This window comes from Podospora anserina, chromosome 3, assembly GCF_000226545.1.
Source record: "Podospora anserina S mat+ genomic DNA chromosome 3, supercontig 3".
Lineage (NCBI taxonomy): Eukaryota > Fungi > Ascomycota > Sordariomycetes > Sordariales > Podosporaceae > Podospora > Podospora anserina.
This window is the reverse complement of record NW_001914833.1, coordinates 263,140-287,804: the sequence shown is the minus strand read 5'-3', so window position 1 is coordinate 287,804 and position 24,665 is coordinate 263,140. Positions and strand designations below refer to the sequence as shown.

The 24,665-nt window shown below is 52.9% G+C and overlaps 7 protein-coding genes across 7 annotated transcripts; 3 read left to right on the top strand and 4 right to left on the bottom strand.

Moving 5' to 3' along the window:
- Nucleotides 1-3,825: 3,825 nt before the first annotated feature.
- Nucleotides 3,826-5,270, top strand: PODANS_3_10870 (uncharacterized protein; the record flags this gene model as incomplete). The annotated part of the gene is made up of 2 exons (XM_001903506.1): nt 3,826-5,007; nt 5,052-5,270. The coding sequence occupies 2 exons, from the start codon at nt 3,826-3,828 to the stop codon at nt 5,268-5,270; spliced, it is 1,401 nt and encodes a 466-aa protein (XP_001903541.1).
- Nucleotides 5,271-5,678: 408 nt separating this feature from the next.
- PODANS_3_10880 (uncharacterized protein) lies at nt 5,679-7,455 on the bottom strand (the record flags this gene model as incomplete). Its single annotated transcript, XM_001903505.1, has 4 exons — nt 5,679-6,598; nt 6,651-7,066; nt 7,131-7,192; nt 7,243-7,455. The coding sequence occupies 4 exons, from the start codon at nt 7,453-7,455 to the stop codon at nt 5,679-5,681; spliced, it is 1,611 nt and encodes a 536-aa protein (XP_001903540.1).
- Nucleotides 7,456-8,086: 631 nt separating this feature from the next.
- PODANS_3_10890 (uncharacterized protein) lies at nt 8,087-8,629 on the bottom strand (the record flags this gene model as incomplete). The annotated part of the gene is made up of 1 exon (XM_001903504.1): nt 8,087-8,629. The coding sequence occupies one exon, from the start codon at nt 8,627-8,629 to the stop codon at nt 8,087-8,089; it is 543 nt and encodes a 180-aa protein (XP_001903539.1).
- An 854-nt stretch (nt 8,630-9,483) lies between these two features.
- On the bottom strand, nt 9,484-11,009 carry PODANS_3_10900 (uncharacterized protein; the record flags this gene model as incomplete). The annotated part of the gene is made up of 3 exons (XM_001903503.1): nt 9,484-9,636; nt 9,698-9,839; nt 9,895-11,009. The coding sequence occupies 3 exons, from the start codon at nt 11,007-11,009 to the stop codon at nt 9,484-9,486; spliced, it is 1,410 nt and encodes a 469-aa protein (XP_001903538.1).
- A 3,326-nt stretch (nt 11,010-14,335) lies between these two features.
- On the top strand, nt 14,336-16,036 carry PODANS_3_10910 (uncharacterized protein; the record flags this gene model as incomplete). The annotated part of the gene is made up of 3 exons (XM_001903502.1): nt 14,336-14,487; nt 14,550-14,928; nt 14,987-16,036. The coding sequence occupies 3 exons, from the start codon at nt 14,336-14,338 to the stop codon at nt 16,034-16,036; spliced, it is 1,581 nt and encodes a 526-aa protein (XP_001903537.1).
- Nucleotides 16,037-16,796: 760 nt separating this feature from the next.
- Nucleotides 16,797-18,272, top strand: PODANS_3_10920 (uncharacterized protein; the record flags this gene model as incomplete). The annotated part of the gene is made up of 1 exon (XM_001903501.1): nt 16,797-18,272. One exon carries the CDS (start codon nt 16,797-16,799, stop codon nt 18,270-18,272), a length of 1,476 nt encoding a protein of 491 aa, XP_001903536.1.
- Nucleotides 18,273-20,517: 2,245 nt separating this feature from the next.
- PODANS_3_10930 (uncharacterized protein) lies at nt 20,518-24,665 on the bottom strand (the record flags this gene model as incomplete). The annotated part of the gene is made up of 3 exons (XM_001903500.1): nt 20,518-21,972; nt 22,116-24,044; nt 24,105-24,665. 3 exons carry the CDS (start codon nt 24,663-24,665, stop codon nt 20,518-20,520), a joined length of 3,945 nt encoding a protein of 1,314 aa, XP_001903535.1.

The window sequence follows — 24,665 nt, the reverse complement described above, 5'->3', positions numbered from 1 at the left end:
CTTGTAGCGGTGCCAACCTGAACCAATAATTGCACCCAGAATATTCCACTGTAAAGCTGGACTTCACAGTTCTGGTCTGTCTGAATATGACACTACTTCCTTTACCGGTGTAACGGGTCACTTTGGCAATGTACGTACTTATGTGCCCAGTTCGCACGTTCATTTTGCTGTCCATGCTGACTTTCACTTGTCCATTTGCTGAAGGGCATTCCAATATCATAACCCAATGTTTTTTTGATCCGTTGACGGAGCCATCATCTTCAAAGATTGGACCCAGATTGTAGACGTCGTGGTGGACCTTGGCAACGGGCCAGGTAAGGAATGGGCTATCAGAAGGGATCCGGTTAGCAGGTAGCGTGTCGTGGATCAAGTCATAGGACTTACTGTTTTACGTGGAGATGGCGATGATGTTGCAGCAGGATGTCGATGCTTAGCCTGGGATACCCAGTCTCCTTGAAGGGAAATAGCGCGGAGTGACCAAGTGGCTCAGATGACTGGTCCTGCGACTTTCAGATGTTTAGAAGTTTGGGCTTACACGGAGTCGAAGTCCCTTATGTACATACCAATCATGTAACCTACCTACGTACCTTACCGCCTGTAGCCTGTTTCTGAAGAGAAAGCAGATGCACTGTCAACAGCCCATAGCTAAATTTAGTAGTCCTTGGAATAATGTATTTATACCTATTCCCAATTTTCTCAAGACAACTTCTTGAGTAACAATACAATTGTGAAATGACAAAGAACGGGTTGTTACCCGTGAATAGCATTGCTAACACTTGCCAAAAATTTCACGCTTGTCTGAGATTGTACCGTTGGGCTCATTACAAGCGGTTTTAGTAGCGTTTTGTATCCGACAGCTGGGCAAACCGCCTACCTACACAGAAAGTTGAGTCGAACATCATTGCCGACCTGGAAGCCAAACGTATTTCACTCGCTAACAAAAAAAGGGAGGCTTGGGGGCATGGATCTAACCTGATGCTGACAACTTGACAACTTGATATTGATGTTGAGATCCAGCTTTCCAAGTCGCAAGTGGGGCATGGATGCAGCTGAAGACGCTGCGACCGTCACAACAGGGCTCAGAAGTTTTTGAGAAGTTTTACGCCATTATTTCATGTGCGCATCGATCCGCAGTCACCCACCGACTCTTGAATGATCACAATTCTAGGATAAATCGGGCTTGAAGCTTGAACACTTGACCTCGACGCGATGTCAATTGCAGAGAAAGCTTTCCATGCTCCAACACTGCCCCAGCAACTACATCCCTCATTCGAGTGACAGAACAAACATGCTGCAGCCAACATGTTGGGCAGAAAGTTTTACAACCACTTGAGTATGAATTTTCACCATCCCTCTGCTCAAGCATATCAGAACCCTAAGGTTTTGTCGTACCCTTTTTTCACCAGGCTCTACCTTATATAGGGTCCCTTCCTCTCTCATTGTCCGTCCCCAGTATTTCATCCCTTGGTCTCGCTTGTCCTAAGCCTCTCGTACTGGCACCCGGAACTAGTCTTCTTTAGCATCGACTCCCTACTACTTTGACCCCCAGACCTCGCGATCTTTCCTTCCAATTGTTCGTGACCGGGCAACACTTGGTCACTGCTAAACATCAACGCGTTTCAACATCATCTGGGTCAGTAATCACAATGCCTACGGCTCAGCCATTGGATATCCAACAGTCAAGCTATACTACAACAAATCCAGCCTCGGGATCAGACATCCACCACGGTGCCCCAGTCGACTTTCAGGTCATCTTAAACATCGTCGTCATTGTGGTGGGCATTCTCACTCTGGGTGTCGCTATTATTCAGCTCAGTATGACATACAAGCACCGGGGAGGTTCAATGAGAGCCAATTAGTTTTGAATTTTCAACAATGAATCTTCTTGCCTTCCGTACGTACCTTACACTTTCATGAATTTCATTCCGCCTTGACGTGGACCTCTTTGTTATAGCATTGTAATATACCGACTGACAGACGCTAACATTTTTTACCAGTATGGCACAGTCTGCCTTACATGCCTAGGTTTACTTGACGCACATGTTTGCAAGGTGCAAGCCATCATTATGGCTAAGGAATGGATGTTGAAGCATACCTTAGACAAAGGTCTACATCCAGGCCTAACTGAAGGCCGTGGTGACTATCGATTTACATCAGGCCTCTATTCTTTCCTATTGCCTTGGAATGCAGCTTAGATAGAAATCTGTTTCATCAGAAAGAGCGACACGTTATCTCAGTACAATGCAACATCCCTCGTTCCTGGCTAAGGTATCACTAAATCCTAAACCATCGCTTTGTTTTGGTCGGGCTCACGTAACGCCCTGCTTTCAGTTAACATATCTACGACCCACTGAGCAAAGCTTCCGGCAAAAGAATCCTCAGCTTACACAGATAGATAAGTCAAAGCTGAGAGCCTACCAACATGGATGTCGAAGGTCGGTTCGCCTTGGACACTGCACACTTTGTGTTTTCCTATTGCCCCGACATTAACAGAAAGGTAGGTAGGTACCTACTCACTGAGCTCAGATAAAGTAAATCTGATATCCTGTCCGAATAGGTATGAGAATAAACTTGTCATTTATGCATAAGGCGTAGGTAGAGACATCTTCAGTCTCAATTACATACCACAATGCTTCAGAACTCCGGTCATCATTACAGGTATCAGTACATGTATAATATTAGGAGCTGACTATAATGATTGATACTAAAGCAACATAGCAACGACCTCAGGTTTGAAACCTTGAGGGCATGGGAGGATTGCATACCCATGCTACACCTACTGCATTTCGTACCCAGGATGTTATTTCGTCGCGCCAAGTTCATCCTCTAGAACTCACCCCCACAACCCCTACCCAAATAAGATTATCCTGCAAACCCCCCACGGTTGCTTGGTATTCGAGGTCAGAATAGCTATGCCAAAAGAAGAGATTTGCAGCTTAGGAGGCATGATAAATAAATAAAAAATTTAAAAAAGAAGAACAAAAAAAAAGCGTCGGAGTGCAACGCAAGAGAAAGGAACAGTGGCCTTACCCATTGTCAAAACGACAAAGTTTAAAATATGTGACGAGGAATACTTCCTGGATACATAAAACTTCTGTCCCAGGTAGAACTTTTGTCCTGGCATCCTTGAGGGGGGCGACCACCCGACCAGATCGTATCCGCCGCCGAAAAGGCGCAGTGACCCGTGACGAGCAGCTTGGCGGTGTTTGCATGTTAATAATCCGATGCAGCTTCCGCGGGCGTCTTAAGCCACATAAAACTTTTCGGGGGATATTGCCAGGTCCAAAGAAAGAGATGCTCTTCACTTCCGATCGCTGACTGGAACTGCCACTCAAAAGCTCACGTCGATCAACAGCCAACTTTTGACCGTTTGAATACCCGTTCCAACAGTTGATGGAGTCCTGAGATCTGGAAAAAATTTTAACTGCCTGGGCAACGATTAGTTTGGGATAACGATGGAGGCAGACATGCTTCAGATAAACACCATGGCAAAGCCGTGCCAGAAGCCAAGAAAGCTCGAAAAGCCAGGCTCTCGCCTTCCTCGGGCCTGCAAAGTTCCCGATGCAGAATGGACAAAGTTCAGGCGAATAATTGAGGATCTCTACGCAAGGACTGACCTCAAAACGGTGATGGCAACTATGACATCTGAACACGGTTTTGATGCAAGGTGTGTATTCCTTGCGGGATCCCATGCTTGCAACCATGGACGTATGGAGAGCAAGAAGAGTTACCTAACTTGAGTCTAGCAAACAACAGTACAAGATTCAGTTTGCGAAATGGGCTTTCAACAAGAACCGAAAAAGACCAAGGCCTCAGTAAGGGCATATGCCAGCATCATTACCATCACCGTCAATAGCTTGCTTACCAGCCCTACATGAACCCTCACCATCATCGCAAACATCACCACCCTTGAATACGCCCTCATTGCCACTTGGACCGCCTGAAGCACAACAGTCACCATCTGCACCGCTGCAACAGAAAATACCTACAGCAACATGGGCAGCGCCGATTGGCCACGTACAACCCATCCAGCCTCTAGAAGCTTCATTTCAAGTCAATGCGCCAGTACTCATGCGATCCAAAGCTCCACAGAATGGCACAGTCACACATAGTCCAGTCACCGGAAATGACGCCATAACTGCCACAAATCATGAGCTCTTATCACGACGGAGCTTCGATCAAGGAATCCACGATCTTGAACTGTATGCCACCGCATTTGTGAGTCGCAATACCGGGTCGTCGAGCGCAACGACTCCTGATTATGACCCTGTCCACTACCCTATCCGAACCGGCTCCCTTCCTACCATCAAGCTAATGGTGGACGACAACCCACAATGTGTGTGCGCGGTCACGAGAAGCGGGAAAAGTTGCGTTTATCTCGCTGCGGAATTTGGCCATCTCGACATTCTTGAATTTATGATTTGGTACAAGGTGGACCTTAACCTCACCATTCCACGGGTCAGATGGTATCCCATCCATATAGCAGCGTTCAAAGGTCATACCGAGGTGATAGACCTGTTATTAAAAAGGGTAGCAGAACCCGATGCCTGCACTGTTGATGGACGGACCCCCTTGTGGTTGGCTGCGCATCAGGGACATTACGAAATCGTCAAGCTACTTCTAGATACCAAAACGCCCATCGATATTGAAGCCAAATGTCAGGACAGGCGACCACTGCACCAAGCTGCACAGAACGAACACTCTCAGATCGTCCAGGCTCTTTTGGAACGTGGAGCACAGCTCGAACCTTCCGGATCCAAAGGCTTTACACCGCTTTGTCTAGCCTCCGCAAATGGTCATCAAGAAGTGGTCCGGTCGCTCTTGGAGCAAGGTGCCAAGCTGGACACCAAACGCGATGATGGAAAAACACAACTGTTTACAGCTTCAGATAGGGGCCATTTTGGTGTGGTAAAGCTACTTCTACAACACGGGGCCAGTCCCCAAACGAGCTGTGGGCCCCACGGGGCAACATCCCTTCACATTGCCTCACAAAGAGGACATCCAGAGGTGTGAAAATACTTCTCGAACATGGCGCTGGAGTTGACGCCAAGGGCAGTGATGATATTACACCGTTGATGCTAGCTTCCCAAAACGGCCATCAGGGTGTAGTGAGATTGCTGCTGCAACACGGCGCCAGTATTCTGGCTAAACGTAAAAGCAGCGAGGCTACATCTCTTCACTTCGCTTCCCAGAACAACCACCACGAGGTGGTCCAGTTGCTTCAACAGTCTCCATCATCGGCAAACGAGAGCCTGGTTGACTTGAATTAAAAGGTTCAATGACGGGAGCATGCACAACTAGGTATCTCTTTACACATAGCCACTTGAAATGGTGACTTGTGGACGCGGCTAGCAGTTTGAACTGGGGGGTTTTACTCTAAGGATGGTTAGAGTGACTGCAATCTGCCTACTGTTAGGGTGATGTCACTGTTATTAGCGGCTTAGACATTACCTTATTTTGCAGGGTTTTTGTAGCGATACTTGGTGTGTCGTACCTATCTTTGTCTTCGACTCTCATGCATATGTTGTGAGCTCAGTCTATAGATCGGTATGTTCCAACCTTTATTAACCGACAGCAGCCTACGATCGTATCACAAAACTACGGACCGGGAACTACCTCCATAATTTCCATGATTAATGTAATCTTCATTCTAATAAATCTTTTGCTTGCTTGTAGCGTCAAGAACTCCTCCGCCCATAAGGCTCAAAAGGAAACAAAGCAGCCACCACACCCATCACCGCCAAGAGACCGACACAGATATAAATGGGCACAACCGTCGAAGTATCCGCGACGGTGGCAATGACGGCCGACAGTATGCCCATGATCCGGTTGCATGCCACCGCAATCCCGTTGCCCGTGGCCCTGTGTGCACTGGGAAGCACTTCTGGCGTGTATGCATACAGCGTCCCATAGTAAACATTGAGACTGAAAGCAATGGCGCAGGAGATTCCGACATCCTGGGCCGCCGTTCGCACCTGCGTGTACCCAACAAAAAAGCCCGCTGTCATGAGCCCTCCGATGAGCATGGTATATCGCCGACCGAGAAAGGAAAGGTTGCACAGCCAGCCGGCGAGCAAGGGACCAAAGATGGAGCTAAAGTTGGTGAGAGCATAGTTGCGCCAAATCTCAAACTGGGACAGGTCCAGCTTGGCTCCGCGAGCCTCGAGATAGCTTGGGAGAAAGACGTAAAACAGGGGGTATGCAAGACCCACCATTGCCCAGGACAGCCATATCATCACTGTCGAGACAGCAATCATGTGTGTGGCAAACAAGCCTCTGAGATGGACCATGGTTTCCCCGATTGAGAAGCGGTTCTTGCTGTGAGTGCCAGTGACCAGACCACAGGCCCCTAGCTGGTTCAGTGTCAGACTGCAGGGCCGGTTGTACTTCCCTGCAAGATACTGCAATGTCTCGACGACCTTGGCATCTTCCCCAGCGCCCAGGAGGTACTTTGGTGTCTCCTTCAGGCGAATAATTGTCAATCGGAGAATCGACAGCACCAATACTAGGGCGCCGCTTGTGAACATGACATATCTCCAGCCCATATTGTTGGCCATGGTGCATGTATCGACCGAGGCGCAATTCCATCTCGTCGGGACTGATAGCAAAAGATTAGCATCATTGTCTTCGATCATTGCAGGAATATGTACCCAGAAAGCCCCAAGCAATGAGACCTGTGATGGCCTGGCCCAGTCCCCACCACGCCGCCATCATTGTCAACACCCATTGTTTACTGCCAGGGAGATACTCCAGAAACACAGTGGTGTCCAAAACCAAGTTCCCTCCGCCACCAAACCCAATCAGTGACACAAAAAATCCCAGCGAAGCCCAACTTGGCATTCCTCCCGCAATGATGGCCGAAAGCGAGCAGATCAGGAGAGATAGGTTGAATGCGTATCGCCGTCCAACAATATCTGCGCCAAAACCCCAGAACAGTGCCCCTATCAACATGCCAGAGTACACCGCGACCGTCAGGCCTTCTTGGTAACCTCGGTTTCCAAATTCTCGGTAGGCCGGGCCGGCAATGACAGACTGGAGGAGGAGGACCAAGGAATCGACTGCGTATCTGGCCCGTTATTGTCAGCTACACTCTGCCCATGACTCCTCAGCAAGGGCAAAAGATGACGTACCCAAACCCGTTGAGGAAAAACAGCTTCGTATGGTATGGCGTCCAACCAATATCATCGATAGCCTACCCACCTGATCAGCGTCCTTCCGACATCCTCTGCCACTCGAACCCACGTCATTGACCAAATGCATCTTCGAGTTCAGGGCCGGATCCAGATCCTGCAGCGCAAGGATATCCTCCCCTGAAACCTTGGAGCTCGACCTGCGCCATCTTGACCGCCTCATCAGCGGGCTTTTGCTGTTACCCATGGTGTCTCTGCTCTGTTCTTGACGGCTCTCGGCGCCCTTGCTGAACCAGCTCGAGGTGGGTGTGGGGGTCGACGTCATTGTTTGTATATTTAGCAATGGTGGTCTTTAAAATGCTGTATTTTTTATTCGTGCTCATCAAGGCTACAGTCTACTCTTTGGCAGTGGCAGGGATGGTGATGTCGACGGGAGAAAAGACCGCACAGCGGAGTCGCGGGAGATCAGGGCCGAGACAAAATGGAAGTGGTGAGAAGTAGGAGCATTGTAGGAGCTTCAGGTTGAGTCGCGGTAGGACAGGCAAAAAGAATGGATGCCACCATCTTCCTGCATTGGTGGGGCTGCTTGCATGCATGCCTGGGAGGGAGTGTGCAACAACCAGGGCATCGCTTCCGGTAGCTTGGGCTTGCAATTGCAACAGAGGGATCGGCACTCAACAGCCCCATTGTCTGAATTGTGGCTAATGAATTGACAGCATGAAGCACGTTTCTCTCCCGTCACCCATGAGATGCAAGACACAACCATTCAGCTTGTCTTTCCAAATGTATCACAAGCATCAAGTGCAACACAATGCCGTAATGTGGACCGCATGGCCTCATTTCTCACGAGAGTCTACCCATCCTAGTCTTATACCAACAATCCCTCCTCATAGCAAATAATGACCGGCGAGCAACACCATAACCAAATAATCTACCATACAACTTCTTTAAACCCCTCACCCCAGATGCTTGACCGGCAGCCGCAAATCAGGCACTACAACCTCCCCCTTCTCCACCTTCTTGTCCTCATACGCAGGCCACACCCCCATCTTCCTCTCCATGTCCACCACATACAACACCGTAAACCCATTCTCAACCCCAAACGCCGAACTCCACCCCGCCGACACTTCATACGGCCCACAAACCAATCCCTCGGCATTGTTCTGGTTCGCAGGCACCTTGCGTTCGGGATCAGAGGGGATCTTGACTATGCACGGCACAGGGGCGTAGACAGAGTTGGTGCTGATGGTAAACGTCCAGACGCATTCCGAGTTGTCAGGTTCGCACACGCGGCGGGCGCCTTGGATGGTCCAGACCTCTTCAATGGGCGGGGCAGCATTGGGGACGGCCACAACAGGAACAGGAGCTGCTTCGGGAGCAGCGGCTGGTTGGGAATCTGTGGTGGAATCGACCGGGAGGGCTGCTGCTGGAGGGTCCACGGGAAAGGAGAGGCAAAGGGGTGCCAAAAGCGCGAGGAGGACTGTGGTTTTGGTGTACATTCTCCCTGAGTGGATAGCTATTGCGATCGAAGTAAGTATCGTGGTCGGTCAGAGATAAATAGACAACGTTGTCGTGGGAATGAATGCCAAAGACAAAAAAAGACACAATGAAATGATGCTTGATGTGGAATTCTTCTGTTGGGAAAACTTGTTGACTGATGCTGTGTGTGAATGAAGAAGAGAAGAGAAGAGGGAGAAGAGCTGGCAGCGGAATCGTAACCAAGTTTTATCGTGCGCAGAGGCTGGCGAACACCTTCCATGACAAGCTTGCTGGCCGGGAACAATAGAGCGAAACTTGCGAATCACGGAAGGCATGTCTCGGGCCCGAGATACGGTGTGCAGTTGCCCGTCAGACAAAGTGTCAGGCGAAACTGGGGACAGCCCTTCCCATGACTGCCTTGGCCGGCAAGAGACAGTGTGGCAGAGCATCTCCGTCACACACCCATTGAACCTTCTCGATGACAGGAAGATATATAATCAGTAAGGCGCGTGGCGGTCGCAAAACAAGGTGCCTCGGGCCTCAGCTGACTGTTGAAGCTGTTTAGTACAGTGCTCTCGACCAGAATGAGGATCAACAGATGGTTCTTCAAGGAAATCATTCGAGTTGAAGAGGCCCGAAAGGTTCTCTCCTCACGCACCACGGACAGGGGTAAATCATCCAGATGTATTGGTATCATTGCCAACAAGATATATCCCAACAAACCCATGGGTATCTCTAGTGCACAATAGCCAAGGGAACCAGTCACCCTTTCAATAGCCATAACCTTGCCATACACAAAGGTGACACCAGAAGTACCCAAGTACAACGCCCCTTCCACCAAATCAACAAGAAAACACCTCATCAAGACATCGACTCACGCAGCCTCCCTGCTGGCGTCTGTTGTAGCCCTAACGTCCGCAATGGTCTCATCGCTGAACTTCAAGTCTTCTTCGGCAGTCACGGTGTCTTTCACCTTGAGCCAGATAACAGGCGCGGCGAACAGCAGCGCGGCAGCAAGCAGACCCCACTAAAGGCGACGTGTCAGCAAGCCACAACTAACAAGATAAAGTGATAGCCGAGGAACTCACGGTGACTCCAAAGATGGTATTGAACGGTGTCTTCAGCCCGTCCAAGCGCCAAAAGACGGCCGCACCGGCAGACTGAATTCCCTTGTAGAAACCAGCGAGATTGGCAGCTTTGCGACCAGAGTTGCTGAGAGCACCCATATACCTGTTTCCAAAATGTCAACATCATGTTCGACAGTCCTTCGGGCCCATCAACGTACCAGTAAATGCAAGTCTGCCACGCGGCATCGTAAAACCCATAAAACATGAACAAAAACATGGGTCCGATGTACTTCTCTCCACCATCTTGCCAGTCAATTCTTCTATGCTCCAAGCTTTCATCCTCCAGAATTTCTCGAGGGACTTGCTGTTTTTGCCAGGCCCAGCCACCGCCCCAAATGACAAATGTCAAGCTGAATAGCACAACCAAGCTCGCCTTGGCGCGCACCGACCGACGGAACCTGGTGATATCAAGAGCGTAGCCGAAAATGGAGGCTCCAATGATCTGACTGGTCCAGTACAGCAAACCGTTGAGCGTCCGGGCACGCGTGTTGAATTGGAGGTTCATGTCGTTGAGCTGATAGGTGTAGAAGATGTTGGAGGCGAAAAACATGGGGAACAGCAGGATGACCCAGGGTGCCAGGGTGATAGTCTCGACCAATCCCTTGATCTCCGTCTTCCAGCTGGGGTTCTTCATCAAGATGACCTTGCTGCCGTCGTGGCGGATGACGCTCCTGGCATTGCAGAGCAAAAGGGCGAGAGCAGCGCCGATGAGCATGAGCACAATGAAGCCGATGTAGGTCCCGTCGTTGACCGCGGTGGCGCCTATCGCATCGATATTTTGGCCGAGCGGCACCAGCGACCCGATGACGGCTCCGAGATTGAAGATGATCCAGAACCAGGATATGTACCGCCCCTTCTTGTCTTCGGACGGATAGCTCATCATGATGGTTCCCTGGGCGGTCCACAGCAGACCGGCGCAGATGCCGAGGAACGCTCCCGCAAAGACGACGAATCCGCGGTTCTGGTTGTGATTGTAGCTCAAAAAGCTGGCAGCGTAGATGCAGTATCCGAGGGTCCCAAAAGCCAGTGTTGGTTTCACTCCGAAGATGTTGGTGACGGTGCCCGAGAAGAAGGCGACCACGGCAAAGGTGGAATAGAGGGCCGTGTTGGCGTCGTTTTGCGCGCCTGGATCAACCTGCCCGGCGGCACCGAGACCGGTGAGAGCGTTGAACATGCCGGGGCACAGGAAGCAAACCATGGCTACCATCAGGAGCTGGACGATGGGCGACGCGAACCACACTTCCGACTTGCCCAGACGGAAACCTTTGTACATCCATCCCGAAGGTCGGTGGATGGTGCCTGTAGGTGTGCTTGGTCGGACGGCAGGTGCCTCGACGGTCTGCCGGATTTCTTGCTTTTCCTCCGCCATTTGTTGTCAATATTTCGAGGAAACCAAACTTTGTTCTGTTCTGAAATGTCGATAGAAGTAATCGTTCACAATCTTGGGTCGGTCGGTCGTTCCAGTCGTGGGAGAGGCGACACGTGAAGATGAATCTTCAGGAAGAAGAGGTTGCGAAAAAGAAATAAAAGTCGGAAAAGATCGACAATTGTTGTCGATCCAAGGGAGGGAGGGAGATGGTAGGTGATAGGTAGGGTGTTACACGGCAGAAGATTAACCAAGACGGCGGGGGCCGGGAGGACGCAGGGAATTAAAGTAATTCTTGAATACGCCCGTGGGAGAGGCCCATGACAGGTAGATTGAGATTGGGACCAAAAGTTCTGGCTGGTACTTGGAATTTTTGTTGGCAAGGTCAGGTGTAGCTGTGTCAATGGATACGACGCTGCAAGAGCGCTTGTTTCTGTGCGAGCAGCTACTACTACTGTTTTGCTCCTGTGTTTGCGGTGTGGTTGCAGAAGGATGCTCTGGACTGTCTGGTAGGTAGATCCCCAAGTCCTGGAAGCAACTGCCTGATGGACAGCTGAGATGCTCTGCAACGAACAGCTTCCATCCTTGCTACGTATGACTGGGCTGTGGTGTTGAGCTGAGAGGTCTGTGATGTGTAGGCTAGGTAGTACCGACGCGCCATGAGCAGACCGTGGCGTCAAGGTGGTTCATTCCAGGATGTCATGATTGTCTATCTCTCCCCCATTGAATAGATATCAGTCCCTCTTGAGAGCATCACATGGTGGTAGATGATGCTCGTGTGCTCGCAGATGGGAGCGACAGGGCAGGATCACAGACCGGACCGAATGGACATGGCAAGGCTTGTGAACGCTGAGCAAAAGACGTTGAACAATTGGATGATTGATCGATGGTAGGACGTTCTGTTTAGGAAGGAGCCGAGAAGTGGCGGGGAAGCGCCGCAAGAGCACAGATGCTCAGGCGTCCCTCCCCGCTCTTTTGAAGCCAAGATTGCGGGAGCCAAATCCCCGCCGCATAAAACCGTTCAAATTGTGGGTGGTGTGGGGTAGGCCGTCCTCGAGTCTGACCAATCAGACGCGTTGCTTCACGCGTTATGTAACGTTCCCTCGACTGACACGCCCAAGTGCCGTCCACCGACTCCCACCAAACGAGCTATCTCAACTCCCGACTTCCGACCGCTCCAGCCTCCCAGTGCCTCCATCATGATCGTTATCGCTCCCGGTCCCTATCCCTATCTCGGATCTACCTACCTCACTGCGCCCGCAACCCGACAACGAGCCATTCCTACCCCGCGATACATCGACCCTCCGTCCACTGAACTTCGGATTCGAACAGTAGCCAAACAGACGAGCATACAAACGCCCTATAGATGGATCCAACCACCAGGTGCGATACGGAATACATGGATGCGATGTTACACCTCGTAGACAAGCTGGAATGTTGGGCGGTGGGTGGCAGGGCTGCGATTGGTATCACTGTTTTGACGAGAGACCGCGGTGATACTGTCGACTCGGGCGTAACCCTCACCCAACAGCGATAATTGTCCTGGGCAAATGGACCAACATGTGCAACAAGTCCATACCACCAACAGCCTATATAAGGTATCTCGACCAGATCGCAAACTGGAGCAAGGTCCTTCAGCGCACCACGATAGTAAGCGTCATAATATGCTTTCCTCGATTGATGGCTGTATGTAGCAAGGACAGCCCCAAGGCTTGGGAAACAATATCCATGTGTAATCTTTGCAGCCGTAAAGCATAGCAGTCACACGGCGGTGTCGCCTTGTACAACCCGGCCTCTCGGCACTCCGAACAACCCAAAGCTCCGGAGCAGCCGGCAAGACGTCATGGCCGGTTGACGGGCCCGCCAAGTAGACCAAACCACCGGTGACCGGCGACTACCCTCGTGGCGAGAGTTAGTCTGGAAGCCCGGTGTCCCGACTCCGGCAGCTTCCAGAATTAGCGCATCCATGGCTCCCGTCGTGGGGGTCAGCGGTGTCAGGCACAGCCGGGTTACCGTTCATAAAATGGTCTTCAACCCCAGATTTTCAGATTTGCTTGCCCATGGGGAAGTGGCCCTGTTCATCATCAAAATGATCCATCTTGATGCCTTTTCTGTCCACCTTCGCACCGTCTCTACCATGCACAACGCCTATCGCTGGGGACACATCGACAGGTGCGCCCACGGGGGCCGGTGGGCCGCACCATAGGGTGGAGCTCTTCTCTCGACGATGGCGTGGCTCGATGCCGGTTTGAGCTTGGCGCAACACACTGCCGGGAGCGGCCTCCTTCTTTCCGCTGAGGGCGACGCAAATAGCCGTGGGCGCGAGGACTCGACAGTCAATCAGAGGTCGGAGAAGTATTCAGGCGGTTGTCTCGGATATCATCGTGGATATTCCCTCTGGAATAATACATTGGGGGTTGCTTGTTCGCTGAGTCAAGCCGGGGCATAGCCGAGCTTAATACCCTGGCTGCGGCTCAACGGAGCTCTAGGATCCCAAGGACAGACGGAAGCGCCCGCAGAGACCGGTGCTGGGCTGCTGTGTCTGGGCGCTGAATGCCTGCCGCGCCCGTTTGCTGCTTCCTGATTGGTCATCCCCCTCCGTTCCCCCGATGACATCACAGACGAGCAGATCTAGAGGAAAAGATGGGGGGCTGTTTGCAAAAGTGGCAGTCTTGAGCAAACAGATGAGGAAAAAGAACAATTCGATTACTGGAGAGAAATGAGCCGGCTCCACTGCTTCCAACAATCAGAACACGAAATCAATGGCAGTTTTGGAAGGATGGGGGAGAGGTGGCAAGTGAGAGAGGTGAATGGGATGAGATGCGGGGCTCTCGAGTTTTGAAGGCTTCCGCGCCCGCCGGCGGCCCGCCCAGACAGCACGGCATGGAGACCCTGAACCGGGATGAACCTGTTGGGCAACTGATGATGTAGAGTAATTAAAGTGGGCAGACTGCCGCTCCTCCTGTCTGCGCGAGTTTGTGTCGAGGGAACTAATTCTGCTCTGCATCTCTGGTGATTTTCCTGCGGCTTTTCTCTGTTCTCTTTTCTTCCTTCGGTCGTCTTTCTGTGTCCGACTGCCACCTCCTTCACCACAACCCGCCTCATCACCATCACGTCAGAACTGCCCTGACCGGCCAGCCATTGCGGACAGCTTCGTCGCTCTGAGCAGCCCCACTCTCTTTTCCCGGCGTTTTCAGTCTTTTTTTCTCTCTCTCACAGCCCAACTGCTCAAAATGGCGTCCAGAGTAGCTTCGGCTGCGCTCAAGGCGCGCGTCCATCGCCCGTCGATGCTCAACAAGCTGTGCCAGCCCGAAGACCTCTTGCACCACTTCCCCAATGGCTCCTACATTGGCTGGTCTGGCTTCACCGGTGTCGGCTACCCCAAGTATGTCTCTGTCAAATTTCTTTTGCCGGGCACTAGCCGTCCATACTGACCCTCTTGCGCAGGAAGATTCCCGTTTTCCTCGCCGACCATGTCGAGAAGAACAACCTCCAGGGACAGCTCAAGTACAGCCTCTTCGTCGGCGCCTCGTCCGGTGCCGAGACCGAGAACCGCTGGGCTGCCCTCGACATGATTGAGAGACGGTCTCCTCACCAGGTCGGCAAGGATATCGCCAAGGGCATCAACGAGGGCCGCATCAACTTCTTCGACAAGCATCTGTCCATGTTCCCCGTCGACCTTGTATATGGCTACTACACCAAGGACAAGCCAAATGGCAAGCTCGATGTGGCGGTTGTTGAGGCTTCTGAGATCAAGGAGGATGGCAGCATCGTCCCCGGTGCTTCCGTCGGTGCCACTCCCGAGCTGATCCAGATGGCTGACAAGGTAAGTCATCTGTAAAGGTCTGGCGTGGTTAGCAACGAACTGACATCTTGTGTTTCAGATCATTATTGAGGTCAACACCTCGCTCCCGAGCTTCGATGGCCTGCACGACATCACCATGACCGATCTTCCTCCCCGCCGCAAGCCCTACCTGATCACCCAGGTCGAGGACCGCATTGGTACCAACTCGATCCCCATCGACCCCGAGAAGGTTGTTGGTATCGTCGAATCCGACTACCAGGATCAGACCTCCCCCAACACCCCTGCCGATGAGGGCTCGCAGCAGATTGCCAGCCACTTGATTGAATTCTTTGAGCACGAGGTGAAGCACGGCCGTCTTCCCAAGAACCTCCTTCCTCTCCAGTCCGGTATCGGCAACATAGCCAATGCCGTCATTGGTGGTCTGGACAACTCCAACTTCCGCAACCTCAAGGTGTGGACCGAGGTCATCCAGGATACCTTCCTTGATCTTTTCGACTCTGGCCGCCTCGACTTCGCCACCGCTACCTCTGTCCGCTTCTCCCCCGACGGCTTCAAGCGCTTCTACAAGAACTGGGAGTCCTACAAGGACAAGCTCCTCCTCCGCTCTCAACAGGTGTCCAACTCCCCCGAGATCATCCGTCGCCTTGGTGTCATCGGCATGAACACCCCCGTCGAGGTTGACATTTACGCTCACGCCAACTCGACCTGCGTCATGGGCTCCCGCATGCTCAACGGTCTCGGTGGCTCGGCTGATTTCTTGAGAAACGCCAAGTACTCCATCATGCACACTCCCTCGACTCGTCCCTCCAAGACGGACCCCCACGGTGTCTCGTGCATTGTCCCCATGTGCACTCACATTGATCAGACTGAGCACGACTTGGACATTGTGGTTACCGAAGCTGGTCTTGCCGACGTTCGCGGTCTGGCTCCCCGCGAGAGAGCCCGCGTGATCATTGACAAGTGCGCCCACGATGTGTACAAGCCTATCCTCAAGGCTTACTTCGAGAAGGCCGAGTTTGAGTGCCTGCGTAAGGGTATGGGCCACGAGCCTCACCTGCTCTTCAACAGCTTCGACATGCACAAGGCCCTGTTGGAGGAGGGCAGCATGCGCAAGGTCAAGCCTTGGTAAATGGCTGGATAGGCTTTGAGAGGTGCAGCGAGGAAAGGATAATCGTTTGTGACGACGGGGCTCTGGATACGGGCTGTGTAGGGGGTAATGAGGGGGGCAAATGGGGGAAATCCATTGCATCACTGGGTGGTGTTGTTTAAGGTTGCATGTGGTTGTTTTCGTGTTGGAGAAAGTTGGATATCTTCTGCATCACATATCTTTTTACGAGGTCGGTCAGCGGAGCGGTCTGGTTGGGCTTGTGTGTTGGGTTTTGGCGTTGAAACTTTATGATGTACATACTGTGGGAAAATTTACCAGAGATTTACCATCTGTGTGGCTTTTCGTATCTGTGCTGGACGTGTTGCCCGGCGCCGGAGTTGACAACGGTGGATACCGTGAGGTCCGGCCCCTTTGATATCAAGGAGAAGCGGCTAGGTAGTGTTGAGCGCCGCCACGACTTGAACTGCTGGGAGCTAACAGTCAGCAGTTGGCCAGACTTTGTCTCCACACGAACTGAGCCCCATGTCCTCAACCAGTCCCTCTCGCCCATCCCCGCACCATGTCCCATGATGGATCTCTATCCGGTAGGTTTACAATCCGGACTCCGGAGGCATACCAACGCTGATAGGGCCGTGACCTGATGATAACACTGCCCTCGTGCTACAATAGCAAGCGGACTGAAGAACAACATTTCCCCCTTGCGGTGGGAAATGTCTTTTCTCTTCCTGCCCACGACTTTCCGTCAATCGTTTGACGGGACTTCACAAAGTCAGACCTTGCGATGAACACCGACGACCCCCAACACCCCCCACCTTGGGCACAGAGGAGACGCGGGGCCGGTAGGACATTGTGTTGTCTCTGCCTCGCAGCTCTCTGTTTGGGCTGGGTTGGTTTCTTTGCGATCACAGGGCAACTTGTTCCCTTCTGGGGACACACGCACCACGAGAGCAAGTCCTCGGCAGCCGTACCGACCCCTGAGCCAGTGCATCAAGTAAACCTCCAGGCTGTTCTCGGCAGACGCGACGCCGTCCTCCCGGGGCCGCCATATCCTCAGAGGGTACCTAACCCCCGACGCGAAAGAATCAACGAGCAAGTCTACAAGGATGGCGAACTCGTGCCTTTTGAGAGGAGGAAGAAGAAGAAGAACAAAATCGTCATATTGCCGATTCCTTTTGGACCTCATGTTATACCTTTCCCTTCCCCGTTCAAACCGGCAACCAGGACGTACGACCACGATTTGGTGAGCGGTTTTATACAAGTGGACTTGCCCATGGCATTTATCAAGCCCAGCAGTCCATCCGTTACACCCCCGTCCTCGACTGCCTCGAGCGCACCGGGCGCTGAAGAGGCCGCCAAGTCGAGCAGGGTGAAATCCTCGCAGAGATATCAACAAGCTGTCTGGAACTGGGCCGTTGCTCGGTGGGCTAAGGAGGAAAAAAGCGAGACCGCTCGCATGGTGAAAAACAAGAACCTTGACGACCGGTTCACGAAGGACTTGGAAATCTGGAACCAGTTCAGAAACTGGTTTTATGAGGAAGCCAACGACCGCAATTTCATATACAAGCGAGACTTCATGCACGCCGTGATCCAGCGCTATCAACTGTGGGTGCCCGGGACCTACCTGCCAGAGCAATGCCATCCCATCATGGAAACAAAGTACACCGAGTGGGATAATAAGAAGGAGTTCCCTTGCATTGTGGCCATTGCCCGCCAACACAAGTACAACATGGTCGAAGAGACGCCTACGAAATGGACTTGGAAGAGCAGCAAGGTTGACGCGCCGATCCCTTTCATCCTGCCCGTTAATCGAGTTGGTGGCTACGATTACCTCTCGTGCGAGTTCCGCATCAATACAGGCGGCAACATCGAGATCCGCTGCCCGGGTTTGTTCAGCACCGACGGGAAGAGGTTCGAACCACCGGCACCCCAGCAATCGGCGGCGTCATCTGTCCCGAGCGTGACTTATAAAAGTTCAGCTCCCATTGCCCCCTCCGCGGTCTCCCCTCCATACCGCTACTATTCTCCTGGTTCGGGACCTGTTGGTGATACAGTCAGCGTCAAGACCATCGACAATGATTCCTTACCAACTCCCAGCAAAGCGTCCACCACCCGTCTGCCACCGCTGCACTTGCCAAACCACGGCGCGGGCCCATATGTCCCCAACATCTCTCCGTCATCACCCTCCACCGCGGCTAGATTCCCCACCTGTCGCGGCCCCGTGGCGCAGCCCACTCCGACTCCCAATTCTGCCTCGTAAGGTAAGGTACCGGCCATGGGAGATGATCATCAAGACCCAGATGTGCGCCGTCATTTCGCCGTCTCTGTCGGCCAAGTTCATCGACGAAGAGAAAGATGATTGTTGTTAAGTCAAAGATGATTGTTGAAGACTGTGTGAACGGTATCTTGAGTTTGGTGTAGGAGTTCGGTCTGTGAGGAGTATGGAGTTGCGGTGTTGGGTTGTGTTATCTGACTTTCGGAAGAGAGGTTCAAGGAAAAGGAGACAGAAAATGGAAAAAGGAAGCGACAGGAAAAGTCGTCATGGGTGGTGCTCTGAATGGAGTTTAAGCGCTGCTTGTACCGATGCCCATTTTGTTTGTAATCGCGGACTCGCTGCTGCTGCCTCCGGCTTAGCGGCGAAGGCTGGATTCGAATCGCCATCTGAAGCCCTAGTATCGTCCCCGTCCCCGTCTCCTCGTCTTCCCGTCGTATATCCTTGCAAATACATAAAGCGATGCAGTCCAAGGACGGTTACGCAGATAGTGAGGTTTCAGAGAGTGAGGACGGCCTTGATGGGTCAGAATCTCACTACCAAGATGAGAACTCTCCTTCACTCGCGGACAGTGAGGATTCCGGTTCGGAAGACGATGATGCCGATGGTGTACACCAAGGTCGCAAGCGCCGCAAAGTCTCAGTCCACAGTACCGCCGCCAGTTCTCGGGGCTCTCGGAGCTCTCGCCAAAGACGGTCGACAACACATGCCGCACAGTTGCCGAGCGTGACCCGAACGCCTGGACGCGCCATTGACAGCCCAACACCGCCACAAGCAACACCAGCTCCGTCCGAGGCTAACATGATTCTTGCTCGGTTCGAGGAATGGCCTCTCGGAGACGTTTTTCTCAAACCCATCACTGAGGGCGGCAAGGCGACATTTCAATTACAGCTTGACTGGGACTCCGATTTATGTCAGCCGCATGCTGGCAGATCTGTGTCGAACCCAAAGAAGCGCAGAAGGCCGTCTAAGACTTTGCCTTCAGTTGCAAAATCGCCCGGCGCAAGATGGACGCCAGAAGAGGATGAAACTGTGCGCAGGATGAAACAAGATGGCGATTATTGGGCCACTATCCAGCACGCCCTTCCGCACCGTTCTCAGGGCACGATCCAAGTCCGGTACTCGACCAGACTCAGGGGTTAAGCCGGTCAAGTATAGCAGCTCAAGTCAACAGTTTTCGGGAAGAGAGTTAGATAATTCAATGTTAAGATATGAATAGTAGCCTTGTTTTGTCGTTCAGCTTGAACATTTGCCAATGCTCGCGTAGGAACGCTTCCTTAGGGATAGCATTTCGCGGCGGGTTATCCACTGCTTATTTAACCCCGGGTGGATGGCACTTGCTTGTCCGCAGTTAGAGTCCGTTGGTGCTGCTTAACGAGTAGCTTGCTAATCGTGCAGCACGTGAGGGGTCGATTGTGGTCAACAGCGAGCCGGAGCGGGACCGAAAGCCGGGACTGCCGGGCGCCTTGGAACTCGCACCGAGGCAGAAACCCGTATAGCGGTCATGTGGGTCTGGCCACGAACTCTGAGCTTTTTGCCATGGTTGAGCAACCAGAACTATCTAAGAGCCAAGGAAGGCCTTTCTGCTGTCGCTTTAGTCTTGGTGTAAAATAGAGAATTAACTAAATGGAATGTCTATCGACGTAATAGTGGATAAAAGTCCTCTAAGCATGTCATACAAGGACTCGAAGGTCACAATCGGCCATCGGGAATTGTGGGTACATTCGATGGCCGAGCCGGCCTCCACTTGCGACCGAAAGAGGAGCCCCGGACAGCCAGAAAACAAGGGCCATCCAACATGCAAGATGTATCTATCTGCAGCCACCAGCCTCTATCTCAAAAGAAAGCATTAAGCAAACAGAAACTTCATCTACAGACTGGCCAGTGTTTTTCGATGTGAAGGGGCCGTGGATCACATGATTCCTGGTACTAGACAGTTCTCGTTAGGTCTGGAAGGCAAGAACGCCGCAGTCCACTCTACTATAAATTTTGCTCGGCCCCTACGACCCTCCGAGAACAAAGTTAAAAGGGAATTAAAGAGAAAGAAATGATGCTGGTCTTTTCTAATAGCACATCTGAAGCTCGATAAATACAGGGCTAGCCAGCCAAGGTAGGAAATAGTTGCTGGCCGGGATTCCTGCTTCCAAATCAAACAGAACCAATTTCGTAGGTCACTACTGAGAACTAAAAAGGGCTGCTTGTGACCAAAAAGATAATTATGCCTGCCTCCACTCTAAGAGAACTTCATCACTAGTACACGACCTGAACGACACCCGATAGCGACCGTTGATCCGACAACAGCGTATTCCCCCACTCGATAGTCCGGAGGTAGCCAAAGCATCTCCTTTCCATCTTTAACAATCCATACACCGTCGGTGCTTATACCCCAGCCAGAATGGCGAACACCCCGTAAGGTTATTGCAGTCGACTGATCATCAACGGCAGGCTGTAGAGCCGGGTGATCCAGGTTTAGAAGTCCAATGTCCGTAGAGAGGAGAGAGTTTGTCGTTGGATCGAATGAAAAACGATATAATATTCTCCCAACGTCCAGTGTATGCACGCACTTGCCCGTGGCCGCGTCCCAGATCTTGACCGTCTCGTCGCCCGAGCCCGATGCGAGACGCTGGCCATCCGCCGAGAACACCACCGACATCACCCAACCGCCATGGCCCTCGAGCGTCTGCACGCACGCGCCCGTGGCCGCGTCCCAGATCTTGACCGTCTCGTCGCCCGAGCCCGATGCGAGACGCTGGCCATCCGCCGAGAACACCACCGACCTCACCCAACCGCCATGGCCCTCGAGCGTCTGCACGCACGCGCCCGTGGCCGCGTCCCAGATCTTGACCGTCTTGTCGTGCGAGCCCGACGCGAGACGCTGGCCATCCGCCGAGAACACCACCGACCTCACCCAACCGCCATGGCCCTCGAGCGTCTGCACGCACGCGCCCGTGGCCGCGTCCCAGATCTTGACCGTCTTGTCGCCCGAGCCCGACGCGAGACGCTGGCCATCCGCCGAGAACACCACCGACATCACCAAACCGCCATGGCCCTCGAGCGTCTGCACGCACGCGCCCGTGGCCGCGTCCCAGATCTTGACCGTCCTGTCGTCCGAGCCCGATGCGAGACGCTGGCCATCCGCCGAGAACACCACCGAGCTCACCCAACCGCCATGGCCCTCGAGCGTCTGCACGCACGCGCCCGTGGCCGCGTCCCAGATCTTGACCGTCCTGTCGTCCGAGCCCGATGCGAGACGCTGGCCATCCGCCGAGAACACCACCGACATCACCAAACCGCCATGGCCCTCGAGCGTCTGCACGCACGCGCCCGTGGCCGCGTCCCAGATCTTGACCGTCCTGTCGTCCGAGCCCGATGCGAGACGCTGGCCATCCGCCGAGAACACCACCGAGCTCACCCAACCGCCATGGCCCTCGAGCGTCTGCACGCACGCGCCCGTGGCCGCGTCCCAGATCTTGACCGTCCTGTCGTCCGAGCCCGATGCGAGACGCTGGCCATCCGCCGAGAACACCACCGACCTCACCGAACCGCCATGGCCCTCGAGCGTCTGCACGCAGGCGTTCCAATCCGCTTCCATTCTTGGTTTCAGTATCATCCAATTTGGCTCTTCCTTCTTGAAGAGTTCTCTAATGAGGCTGCGTTCGGGGCTGAACACGAGTGCCGACGCATAGGTCTGCAATGGAGCAATCTCGATCGGCCGTTTGTGAGAAAGGAAAAACCGGCGCGCGTCTCGAAGTAGTTCTGCCAGTTTTTGTGATCGCGTGTTTCTCTATAAACATGTTAGGTCGTCTCTGGTGTATGCCCACATTAACTCACCACCAAAGCCTCGAGTTTGTACACCGCCTGGACTCCCTCCGACATGCTGCGTAAGAGGCTGAGAGATTCTAGCCAATACAGGTATTTCTTTTGGATGAATCCATGAATAACGCTGCTATCCTGAAGATCCTTATGGCTGCTTGTGGGATTGGAGTCGACGAGATGATCGACCCAATAGATGCATGAATATCGGATCCAAGACAATGGGTCGGGATTGGGCAGCGAGACCTGATCGATGGAGAATCCCGGGGTGCTTAGGCCGTAAATATCGCGTCGCAGGGCCTCTGACAGAGCCGCTAGCGACCTCGAGAAAAGGGTATGGTGCTGGTGCGCGGTGCCAGAAGGCAAGATGTGGCAGGATGCCTTGCTGAGTAGGTAATCCTTCGCCGACTGATGCACAAAGTAAACAACGCTCTCCCGAAGGGTCAAGAAAGAGCCACAGGAGCCAATAATGTCTTTCAGGTCGTCCGGGTCAATATCCTCAAGTGACTCAGCAAGAACCTTCAGTTCATCCAAGGTGACAGGTCGATACACTACCGAGGCAATAGCCAGAACCTCCTTGCAAAGGTCAGCATCCTCCGAATCACGGATATGCTCTATCATTCGGCCATATAGAGAATCCAGCCCAGGGGGGAAAGAATGCAACCTAGAGAGCGTATGCCGCTTTCGGGCCTTGGGGTCTGCGAGCTCTTTACAAACCAAGGCCACCCAGAGAAAGGTGCCGTCAGCATTGGAGGTTAAGCGGTTCTTAACGGCGTCCCTTGTTTTCTTATCGTAGTTCTTAAGACCTGCCAGCTCCTCCACCTTGCACTCAATATATGTGTCGACAGCCTTAGAGATGGAGTCTTGGTTTAGCTCGAGTTGAAGCCTGACCTTCTGTTCTATACGGTCGAGTTTCTCCTCAATGTCCTGCCAGTTGCGACTAGACACGATCCACTTGACCGGGGATGAAGATATCGTCAACGATTGAATGATGAAGTCAAGAAGCTTGGGCCGATCGGTAGTGCACTCGTCAAGGGCGTCAATGATCAAGACTGCGTCTTTCAAGGTCGGGTCCTTCAGCATGTCCGTGAATATCTCAACCAGAGACACCCAGACATTGATGCCCTGGAAGAGTTTCTCGCCCGCAACATCGTGCTTTGACCGGACGTGCGAAATAAGCGATGGTTGCTGGAGGATGAGGAGGTAGATGAGGCCACGTAGCACAGACGCCGCATTGCTCAGTTGAGCCTCAGTGGCCTGACAGAAGAAATAGGACAAGAGACTGTTGGGTCCCTTCTTTAGCTCGTCGATGATGCCGCATAGGAGCATGGTCTTGCCTTTACCAGGGTCACCCTTGATCCAGAGCAGCCGGCTCTGCGGATCGTCGCGAAATCGCTGGAAGTCGGCGTGGTCAAGAATCCAGCGGTACGAGTCCCTAAGCAGGCCGCCCTTCGTGTCTTCGATGCGCGTCTTGTCGTCGCGAGGGTCAGTCTCGAGCAGGTCTCTCAGGCATTGCTTGTCCCCGTCGTCCTGGTGCCTCTTCTCCTGTTGCTTCTCTAGAGCACCTGCGACGTCGATGAGTTTCCGAAGCTGTATCTTGCTGTCCTCGCTGTTGTATTGATCCATGTCTCTTTGCACGGCAGCCTCGGCTTCCTTGATCTCGTTGAGCTGGCCAGCCCAGTCATCGATTTTCCACAGATCCCTTCCGATGACGGCTGCCCAGTTGCGGTGGTAGAGGCAGACACTCTTGATCTGATACGCGAGGAGTTTCTCGTAGAGCTGCACGACATGCTTCTCTAATTGGGCTCGCAGTCCCGCAGAAGATTGCTCGGCCTTGTTCTCGTCGAGAAGCAGGGACACCAAGTTCCAGTACCACTCTATTCTCAACAGGACGTAGACGATGCCTTTGCGGTTGTCCCGTGCCTCGGTTACGGGGTTCGAAAGGATCTATCGACTGTCAGCATGGGATCATCCACCGTTCTCTCTTCAGTTGGAAAAGCTGATCACACACACCTCTAGTCCGAGGCAGACGCCGACCCAGGCGACGGCGGCTTCGGGAGCGGCATGCATCGCCTTGTCTACTACTCTCTTGACTTCTTGCACTGCTTGCAAGCCTTCGTCGATGCCTCGCTTGATGGACGCTTGCTTCTGCGTCCGATCCAGTCCAGCCTGAACCAGCTGTTGCATTTGGCCGCTTCGTGTCCCCGGGGTCTCTCCTATCTCGTTGTCTGTTGATTCGGGAATAACAGAGCTTGGGTCGTCTCCATGCAGTTCAGTTGATAAGATCTTCTCGTACGCCCCGACCAGTTTGGGTTCGCTCGCTTTGACCCCATCGTAGGCCTCATTCCAAAGTCGCTCTTGTAGGCTCGGTAGCGATGAGGTATTGGTATCCGTCGAGGTAGGTGGAGAAGACGTTGGCTGAGATGTTGGTCGAGTATCTAGTTGGGATGCAGGCCGAGATGATGTTGGCAAAAGTGTTTGTGGCGAAGGAGTCGAGGATTCCCGGGGAGCGGCCTGCAACCACTTTCTGCCCTTGGATTTCACTTTCACAAACAAACTGGGCCCCAT